This window comes from Galeopterus variegatus, unplaced genomic scaffold, assembly GCF_000696425.1.
Source record: "Galeopterus variegatus unplaced genomic scaffold, G_variegatus-3.0.2 Scaffold201, whole genome shotgun sequence".
Taxonomy (NCBI): Eukaryota; Metazoa; Chordata; class Mammalia; order Dermoptera; family Cynocephalidae; genus Galeopterus; species Galeopterus variegatus.
Genome location: NW_007726312.1, coordinates 130912 through 141493, shown reverse-complemented (window position 1 = coordinate 141493; position 10582 = coordinate 130912). Strand labels below are relative to the sequence as shown.

At 44.8% G+C, this 10582-nt stretch overlaps 1 protein-coding gene across 1 annotated transcript in view; it reads right to left on the bottom strand.

The window, feature by feature from the left end:
- SMG6 (SMG6 nonsense mediated mRNA decay factor) overlaps nucleotides 1-10437 on the bottom strand; it is a 227294-nt gene extending 216857 nt beyond the window's left edge. Inside the window, exons 1-6 of the mRNA XM_008565649.1 lie at nucleotides 10286-10437; nucleotides 6203-7967; nucleotides 5477-5669; nucleotides 4886-4996; nucleotides 1592-1698; nucleotides 1260-1338 (exon numbers count right to left, since the gene is read on the bottom strand). Of these exons, the coding sequence (XP_008563871.1) occupies nucleotides 1260-1338; nucleotides 1592-1698; nucleotides 4886-4996; nucleotides 5477-5669; nucleotides 6203-7967; nucleotides 10286-10373 (2343 nt within the window). The 5' untranslated portion in view covers nucleotides 10374-10437. The remainder of the gene's footprint in view (nucleotides 1-1259; nucleotides 1339-1591; nucleotides 1699-4885; nucleotides 4997-5476; nucleotides 5670-6202; nucleotides 7968-10285) is intronic.
- Nucleotides 10438-10582: the final 145 nt, after the last annotated feature.

Genomic DNA, 10582 nt, shown 5'->3' with positions numbered 1-10582 from the left:
CGCGCCCGCACCACACTCAACCAGTGAGCAGACCGGTCTCTATGTGGGATCCGAACCCTCGGCGGGAGCGCCGCCACACTTCCCAAGCGGCGCACTGTAGCAGTGCGCCACCGGGCCGGCCCGCAAATTATATTTTCTAATTAACAAGAAACAACATTTTATTCAGTAAATACAAAGAAGAAAAGCTGGAAAAGGAAACAAGAAAGAAGGAAAAATAGGAGAATAAGGAAAAGATGGATAGGAGAAAGCAGGGAGAAAAACGAAGCTGCAAAACGGTAGAAAAAAATCTCAAACACCTATCACAAAGAGAATAGGATACAGGTAAAAAGAGAAGAAAGATTCAATAGATTCTGCAGGAAATGTTTCAGTAAACACATTTCTTAACTATGTCAATACATAATTATTTGGACTTTCTTTGAATGTTTTGTGGAATAAAAGGGAATATAAATATTAAATTCAAACAGTATTTATTTGGGCAATCAATTTTACAGCATTAAGAAAACCTCTTCCTTCCTAATGAGCAGATTAGTTGCTTCTTACACTTGAACCTTTGGTATCTACTATTGACCTCCACCTCTCCCCTTTCAATTCAGATTCCTCCATAGGAACCCACTTAGCTCCTAAGGCCCATTTCTCTTCATTAGAACCAAACAGGGGAAGTTGGTAATATCTAGAGAAGTACAATCTGGCGCTTACTGCCTTCTGTTAAGGAGGAAAAGTTAAGGGAAATAAGAGGATCTGAGGAAAGACAGCAAGCAAGGAGCTGACCGACTATTTAGGGCTAGGTGAGGACTTCAAGGGAGAGAGGTAAAGGAAGCCTTATTTTCCTTCTAGAATGAATAGCCTAGTTGAACAGAATAAAGCAAGAAGGGAAGGGAAACAAGACAAGATTCAGAGCAGAAGCTCTGGACAGAAACAGTGGCATTTGGCTAAAGCATGAGCACTGCCTTAGGAACTTAACTGCCATTGTAAGTGGATTGATGAAGTGAGGGATCCCTGATAGTAACAGTAACCAAAGGATTTTGAGGATGGGAGGCAGAAGGATCTTTGGGCTATAGTGATCAAATGAAATCAAGCTCCAGAAGCAGATGCTATCAAAATCCATATTTTAAAACACTGCCTGCAGGGCTGGCCAGCTAGCTCACTTGGTTAGGTGCTGGTAACACAAAGGTCAAAGGTTCAGATCCTATACCGGCTAGATGCCAAAAAAAAAAAAGATACTGCCTAGAAAACACTTCCCTGTCCACAGGATTTCTTACCGTGTACACTGCCAGCAGAGCCAACTGGTTATATGGGCGCCCATTCTTGGGAGCAATGTGCTGGGCCTTCAGGTACCAACTAGAATAGAAAAACAGTAAGAAAATGCTAGCTCCATATCAACTCTTTCCAAATTCATCCTGACAGCCTACACTTAGGACATAAACTGGAGTGTTAGATGTAACTCTGGAATGGTAAAGCATGACTAAAAGGACCAACAGGGACAACTGTGGGACATTCATATGGGAGGCAGCACAAGTGGCCCACTGCTCTTACTAGGGCTTAGCTTAAAGAGACACAGGGGAAAGAAATTATGAACTAGAGGTAAAAGTACCTGCGTGCTTTCCCGTAGTTTGCTGTATCACTGGCTTGCTCCCGATACCTAGCAATATCTCCTTGGCAAATCATACACCGCTGGGCACTGATCAAAGCATATTTTACCTTCAAGAAAAACAATCAGTTAGTAGAGTACCCAAAAAAACACTAACTCCAACCCCAAAGGACAGAGATGGGGTCAAAATGACAGAGCAGCACTGTTAAGGCACTAGTAGTCCACAACAAAGTTTTCAGCCTAACCCTCACTACCAAAAAACAGCCAACAGTGTGATACAAAATTTACTGAGAGGCCGGCCCGGTGGCGCACTGCTATAGTGCGCCGCTTAGGAGCGTGGTGGCGCTCCTGCCGAGGGTTCGGATCCCACATACAGACCGGTTCCCGCTCACTGGCTGAGCGAGGCCCGGGGGCAACACCGAGGGTTGCGATCCCGTTGCCGGTCCCGGTCCGGTACGGGGGCGACACTGAGGGTTGCGATCCGTTTCCGGACACGGAAAAAGACAAAAAGGAAAAAAAAAAAAAAATTTACTGAGAAAACTGAGTGGCAGAAGGGAGCAGGGGTGATTCTTATTTTGAGTCCCAGGCAAATGAAAGAAAATATTCTGAAACTAGGAGTCAGGAGACCTGACTCTCTATGTAATAGTGTGTGATCTCAAGGAAGTCTTTGGGAAACTCTAGGACTCAGTTTCTTCATTTGAATGTAAAAATATCTATTCTACAGAGTAATTGGAGGGAATAAATATAAAAACACTTTACAAATGATAACGTGATATACAAATATTAAGACAATTGTTTACTCTGTTCTTTTCCTGCCATCATTACAGTCTTTCCTTAAAGTGTTATCACTGAATTATGTTACTGCATTACTTTCCATTTGCTTTAAAAAATAAACTTACACTTTACCAAACACATACAACATGCCAGGGACTGTGCATACTATAAACATATTTTCTCACTGACAGGCTTGGCTTCTGTCACTCAGTGAGAAAACAATAGAGTAGACCCTTAATTCCAAGACATGTGCCCAACCAAAAAAACCTCCCTAAGAAAGATTAGGGAGTAATTTTCCTTACTTCACAACATACAATTCCTCTCCACTCCATACAAAAGAAATATACATGTCACTGAATAAAGAACAAAGCTTCACTGAGAAGTAGATACTGACCCCCAGGAAGGCTCACTCACCACCTAAATAACTAGCTACTGCACATCAACCTCCTAGCACATAACTCAAAGTTGTGCTTCAGCAAAGTTATATGTAACTGCATGACATATACCCTCCTTAGGGTCCTAACTATTTCACACATTCCTTCTATGAATGAACACCAAGAACCCTGGGTATCTAACTGACAAAGCACAAAGACAACTGGTTATACCTCCATACTACAGCCACTTTGCCATTTCAATGAGCAGGGAAAAAACAAAACAAATTATGTCAAAAGCTCTCCCTCATCCTCACCATGAAGTCCTGGATGATCTAGATTCTAAACACCTCTTTCACTCTTTCATGCTCTCCTCCACGCCTCAGTCAAACCAGACTTTTCTCAGTTCCCCTAGCACAACACACTCTTTCCCACTTCAGGACCTTCAAGTATACTGTTTCCTCCCCTAGAATATTCCTCTTCTCATCTCTGCACATACACCTTCCGCATTGACTGACATCTCAGGTGTTCAGCCTCAGCTTAACTGTAATTTCCTCAGTCTTCCATGATCCTCTAAACCAGGTTAACCCCTTTGCAGCATACACCCTTTGCAAAAGTCATTGCATCTGTAATTACTCATCCAACATCTTCACTCATCCCCAATCAAATTCTAAACTCCAAGAAACAGGATCACATCTTTTTTGTTCTGAGCTGACTTGCCTCTGCCTAGAATGGCACCTAGCATGTAAGTGGGGCTCAGTGAATACTTGATGAGCAAGAGAGCTTGTACACAGCGACTCAACAAAAGGAGGAGAAAAACAAGAAGGCTCTGCTCCATAAATCACACTACTTACTCTAATGAATCTCTAACCTCCCCCTAAATATGCTCAAGTCCCTCCCACTTTAAAAACAAAAATAAAAACTTCTCTTGACCCTGTGTTCTCTTTTAGCTATCTTCCCTTCTTGCCTTCACAGCCAAGACTCTTAAAAGAATGGTCTATATATTACTCTCTCATTATGTCTACTGCCTCACCTCTCTTCACTACAGTCTGGCTTCCGTCCTCTACAACTAAAATGACTCTCGATAAGGTCAACCAATCCAATGGACACTTTTTCATAATCTTAACATCTGACAAAACAATTTTACCCACCCTCACCATGAAATTTGATACGTCCTCTGGCCAGCCTTTCCAGTAACCCAACTTCTGGGTCAGGTACCACCTATATACACATCGATGTCTCCTGAATCACCAGTCCAGCTCTTTCCCCTGAGCTCCAGACAAACCAGAATATTTATTTGTTCATTTTCAAGCTCCAGCTAGACAGCTCCACTTAAGCATATTCAAACCTGAACTAACCTCTCCCTTTGTAGTCACTCCCCTAGGCCACAAATTGGGAGATGATCTAGACTCCTCATGCCTCCAATCTCATCCTTCACACTAAATCAGCTAGCGATTTAATTCTATTTCACTCACACCTTTCCAATCTGTCTTCTTTTTTCCACCTCCAACATCTCTACCTTAGTTCAGGCCTACAACCCGAATCTCCTACCTCCACTCTTATCCAACTCCCATCCAAACTCACCAATATGCCAGAGTGACTGGTTCTAAGGACAAGTTTATGTCATCCATTTGCTGAAAATCAATTGATAGCTCCCCAGTGCTTTCGGGATGAAGCCCAAACTCTTCAGCATAGCAGACAAGAGTTTATGATCTGGTCCCTCTCTACTTCACTAGCTTTACCTCCTACAACAGCTCACTCCACATTACAAACACCATCACACTGAACTTCTTGCACTTTCCCAATACCTGATTCCCTCTCACTGTGCCCTCTATCTAAACTGCCCCTCTCACCTTATAAACTCCTAGTCATATTTCAAGACTCAGCTTGGCATCTCTGAGAAACGTTCCTTGACCCCACCAGGCTAAGTTAGATCCACTTCCCTCTATGCTCCTTCAATACTCTATATTTGCCATTATCATAGTACTTATGACATTACAATTATCGGTTTAATCTGTCGGTTCCCCCTCTAGACTGTATCTTTCATTCTTGTATCCTCAAGACCCAGCACAATGCCTAGCACATAACTAAACAAGATAAATGCTTACTAAGTAGATGAATATATTTAATATACATAAAAAAGCTGGCTTACTGTCTTGAGTAATGGCTTGCTGCGAATGGCAAGACCATCCATGTAGTCCTCCAGTTTGAACTTGTAAGTAACCTGCAGCTTCTGAAGTAGACTATCAAAGAAGTCACTACCCTATAAAGAGAAAGAAATAAGAAATGGCTGAATAAACCTATTCTGATCCAATGTACCCACAGAAACTAGGGTAAATGACCCTTTCACAGTTTTACTAATGCTCAGACATCCTGCATAAAAGAAGGCACATGTGGTATTTAGCAGCCACCAACTGAGCACAAGATAAATTCATGGCATAAGCCTCTCTGTGGTTTTAAAGATATGAATGCACATGCGCACGCATGCACGCACACACACACACTCTTTTTCTCTCTCTCTCTCTCTCCCTCCCCCCACAGGGCAAGGCATTCAGAAAGCTTTTGAACTCAGAACTAATAGTCCCAGGAAGCAAGAGAGATAAGGTAGGCATAAACCCAAGAAAACAGCATATGGCTTTTGCCAAAGTTCTTCTCTAAAACATAGTATTTCACGTCATAAAAGCTCATCACGACTACAGGATACTGAAGCTTTTATTCTGAGGACAAAAAGATGATGGTTTACCTCATCCAAGAGCTCCAAAAGTCTGTTCCGAATCTGTTCTGGGTTCTCAACATTTGGATCCTTGAGAAGCTGCCTGAACTTTTCAATCACCTGATAGAAAGCATTCTTCCACAGTATCTGATCCACATTCTGATTATCAGAGAACTCAATATCTAATAGAATACAGCGCTCATACAGTTGTAGCAGTTCAGCTCTGGAATAAAATACATGCAACTTCTAGCTCCAAATACACCACAGGAAAGGCTAGACCCAAGATTCAAGCTTCCTGCAAATTAATCACCTCCCTTGACAAGAAATTCAAAATGTGACCAGGTATACTACTCACTCTAGTTTCCATTCTGCACAGCAGAATGTCATTCTAAAGACAGCTATATCTAGGAAAGCAGTTTTTCCCATGTCTTTATCTAAATTTAACAACTGAAATAAGATCTCCACTGCAAGTTATATGTTGCTCATTTCTTGGCATTCTGGAAAGTCTTTTCTTTTCCATTTCAAGATTCCATGCTCCCTTAAAAATAATTTGTTTTCTTGAAAAAGTAGGAAGCATAATCATTTCTAAGACTAGAAACTCTTTTTCCAACTGCTCCTCCCTTACAAAAATCAATGTGAAAGGGAGATAATGCCCAGTGGCTCCCGTGAAAAGTTTCTACCTTTCTCAGCCACAGGAGCCTATACACCCTCCAGCTTATCCCCATTTCCCTATAGCCAAGATGGAACACACCATACCTGAGCTGGGCCATCTTCTCCAGGCCCTCAGGACTGATGCGGTCCCTAGAAAGCAGGTTGCTGAGCTGCAGTTCCTGGTTGTCTGCCACCCGGAGAAGCCTATGTAGCTCCTGTTGCTGCATGTTCCTCATGTGCTGCTCCATCTCCTCAGGACTCATGGTACTGGGAGGGAGAGGGTTACATACATACTGCCCTGGTGGAGTCGGGTAGCCTGGGTAGTAAGGGCCTGGGTAAACACCATTCGTAGGGCCAACTGGGTACTGTAGAGGGCTATAGCCTGTATAGGGATACTGGGAGGCAGGGCCTGGTGTCCGAGGGTAATAATAGGGGTTGTCAGAATTTTGAAACTTATAGTAAGATGCTTGGGCCTGGCGTGAATCATTCCAAGATGTAGGGCTGACTTCATCATCAGTGTCCAAGAAATGTAACTGGGGCGTCTGGCTCTTTAGAGCAGGTTTCTGATCAGGATTGTTTGGGTCCCACAATCGGCGAGTGGTGCCTCCACGGCCCCAACTCCGAGATCCCTTACTACCAGATCCAAACAAAAGCCGAGGTCCCAAAGATGTGGACTCTGGAGAACCTGCTGAATTGACAGATAGGGTGGTATGGGCAGGCAGAATCAGAATGCCACGACCACAACCCCGAAGTTCTTGTTTCATGTTTTTGGACTCTTGCTTCTCAGAGCCTTTGCTCCCACAGCTTGAGCCTTTGTCAGGCTTTATCCTATCCATATCCTCCCTGGCTGACCTCACCATGGGGGAATCTTTATTCATGGTTTCTGCATCAAAAGTGACACGAAGAGTGCCTCGACTTTCCTTACCATTGCTTTTCTGCTCACCCTCCCCCCGGCCAGTCCAGTTTCTTTCTAAGTGTTTCTTCCTTTCTGAGCTCCTCCTGGGCCCTAATCCATCTGGCTCATCAATTCTGTCCTCTTCTAAGGAGTCAGTTGAGGACATAGATACTTGCTTCTTCAATCGTGGCCTCTCCTTGGTACGATCTTGTCTGCGGCGACGACATCCATTATCAGTCACGCCAGCTCCCTCAGCACTGTTGTTGCTACCAGCTGAGCTGGTACTACAAGTACGATAGCGGTTTCTTCGTTTGTCTGAGCGGGAGTAGCGCTTTGCAGAACCCGGCTTCCCCTGGGCCAGATCATCGTTCACTTTCTTCATCCCCTCCCCTTTTTCAATCCTCTTTCCTTTTTCTCCCTTTGCAGCCCTTACTCGGTCACTATTTGGGCTCTTTTCTCTCTCAGCTTTGTCTAGTTTATTCACAATTTCCTCTTTCACATTTCCCCTGCACTCATCTTCCTCTACCCTCAGTTGTTCTACTTGGTTGAGAATTTCTTCCTCGTCCACCCGGCCAGCTGATTCTTTGGTAAAAGTCTGCAAACGCCTCCCAGGCTGATAGATCTGCAAATCTGGTTTCTTTGTTCTCTTGATAATTCTTAGACTCCGGTCCTCTGGTCCAGCAGTCCTAGGTGAGGACTCCTGTCCCCGATTATTTTCTGGGTCTATAGGACCATTTTGCTGCTGGTCATCTAGTTCCTTGCAGACATCTTTAATGAGCTTTGTACCATTTCCAACAGCAGAAGAATCTCTGTCATTAACAACTTCATCCTTAAATTCCTCATTCCCACAGGGTTCCTTGATTTTAGGTTTGTTCCTTAGTCGAGAAAGACCAGGCTTATAGATTTCCAGGTCTGGGCGCCTGTTATCTTTGCGCTGCCTGGGCTCCTTTAACTCCTTCAACTCTTTCATGTTTTCTGTTATGTTGAGGAGGAAGAGGTAGAAGAAAAAAATAGAGGAGGAAGAAGGGGGAAAAATTGTCATTCTGGTTAAGTAACAGAAAAGTCCAGCAAGAACTACACATCTAGGGCCGGCCCGTGGCTTACTCGGGAGAGTGTGGTGCTGATAACACCAAGGCCATGGGTTCGGATCCTATATAGGGACGGCCAGTTTGCTAACTGGCTGAGTGTGGTGCTGACAACACCAAGCCAAGGGTTAAGATCCCTTACTGGTCATCTTTAAAAAAAAAAAAAAAGAACTACACATCTAAATCCTAATATTGGTGGACAATGAAAGACATTTCTGCAAAAGCAGAAATTCTGGGCTTACAATATTTGTACAGCAACTGACAAAGCTAAAAACTTAATTGTGTTGAAGCTACCTACACTTGGGTTAGCGAATCAAGGGAAAAAAAACGTAGTGTCTTTTATTTTCCAAGTCATATTCAGATCCCCAAGACCAAAACTACCTCATCACTGTCAGAACAAAAGAAAATGCCTCTAGCATTTTCAGTATTAGACTGTTTTCTGTCTAGTAAGCCCTTGAATCCATCTCAGTCTTTTATTCTGCCTCTAATCTTTTTCCAGGGTGACTAAGTCCTTTTAATATTCGATAGGGGAAAAAAGGAGAAAAAGAGGGGTATGCATAACAGTTCACAGTCCTGGACATCTCTGGAGAAAATATTTGCAACTCCATTCTCTGAATTTGATCAGGACAATCCTCTTCTTTAGGATTAATCACCTAATCACATACCTCCAACTGAACCAAAGAAGAAGCAGTTCCTTTCACATTCTTCAACTCCACTCATCCTCACCAACTCTCTAACAGCAGCCAGCAGAGTCATTCCAAGGAAATACGACTCAGACCATCATCATTAGAATACTGAGAACAACTGCTACTATGATGATGGAATATGAAAAGAAAAAAGTTCCATAAGGGAGCTTTCCCTGGATGCTGATGGAAGGATTGTGACATGCTCCCAAAATACCAAGGACTGAGGCACTCAAGAATGAGAGTACAGGACTTTAGAAACCGCTCTCCAGGCTCCATGAACTTACTGAATGAAAGATAAGCAAATATCTCTTGTTTGTAAGTATCTGTTAGTAGCTGCTAAGTATTTCAGTGGCAAAGTCACAGGAATTAGTGAAAATATTACTGACTACTCAAAATACCTATATAAAACCCTAGTATTGTTCTGTAAAAACGAATGCAAACAAGCCCATAACAGTGATCATAGGCTCCAGCATTCACACCCATTTTTTGTGGATATATCAAAACAGAAAAAAAAAAAAAAAAAAGAAAGAAACTGAAGTTTAAGATACTGCTTCAGTATTTTCAGAAGTTTATAAGACTGTCTCATCAAGTAAGAACAAAGATAAACCAGTTTAACCCCAGGATAGCTCACCCTCGGCAGTCTTTAACAGGGGTGTGTGTTGGGGGGTAGGGGAGTGGAGGGTAGGGATTAAAAGAGCTATTTCTACGTTCCAGAGCAGAGGTAGAAAACAGCCTGAATAATTCAATTCAGCTGACCAAGGAAAACCAACTTAGACCGGCCACAAGCTTGAGGAACACACCTATCATAGCTACCATTCTACACAACTCCACTGCCTAACAAAAAAGAAGTGAAACACTAGAATTTTTCTTGGAGCTTTCCTGATGTGGTTGGAGACTTCAAATTAACTTGCAAATTGAGAATTCTCTATGATAAAAACTGCTTCCTCACATGCCAAGGCCAAACCAGAGTAGAGTCAGCTCTCTGAGGTCCTGGATCCCTCCAGTGGCGCAGCTTTCAGAAGCCTGCCTTGGGGAAAAAAAGTTCAGCAAGGAAGTCCCACGCGGTTATTAAACCTTTCTCCTTAATTTCCCTAGTTCCTACTCTCTGACGCTAAAGAGATGAGGGGGACAGGACTGCGGATGATTCCTTTGAGAAAGATGCACCCCAAGGCCTCCACCACACCCCAGCACCCACTCCCTTTCGCGTCTCCTGGCGGCTGGGAACCCATGGGCTGGTCTGAGCGGGCCGAGGCAAAGGGGAACATTCACCTTCGCGGTGAGAAAGCGGGTGGAGGCAGGAACTCGGCCGGGTTCCCCCGGAGAGGGACAGACTTGACTAAGACCGACCCCACACTGGCCCTCCGGCTACACGGCGGCGATGGTCCGCCCGTGGTCCCCGCCCCCACTGTTGGAGAAAGGGGCGGGGGCCCCTGAGAGCCGCGGACTGAGCGGGGAGGAGGCAGAGGAGGAGAGGGAGGCGGGGCGGGCAGGCCCGGCCCAGGAGCTGGGCGGCGCGACTCACCTCTGCTCCCGGCCTGCGGGGCCAGAGTGGCCAGGATCCCTCGCAGCTCCGACGCGGAGATCCGCACACGCTCCAACCCCTCCGCCATCTTCGCCGCTGGGGTTACAGCTGCAGCTCCTCTGCCACCGCCGCGCGCAGCCAGGAAACCGAGACGGACGGACGGCGCGCGCGCTCGCCTACCTCCCACCCTCTTCCCCGCCCCCTCCCTCCTCCCCAAACGACGGTGGCCGCACCGGGAGTAAATGCGCTGAACGCACGTTCGAGAGGAGCAGTGCTGGAGCGCACGCCTGGGCGGGA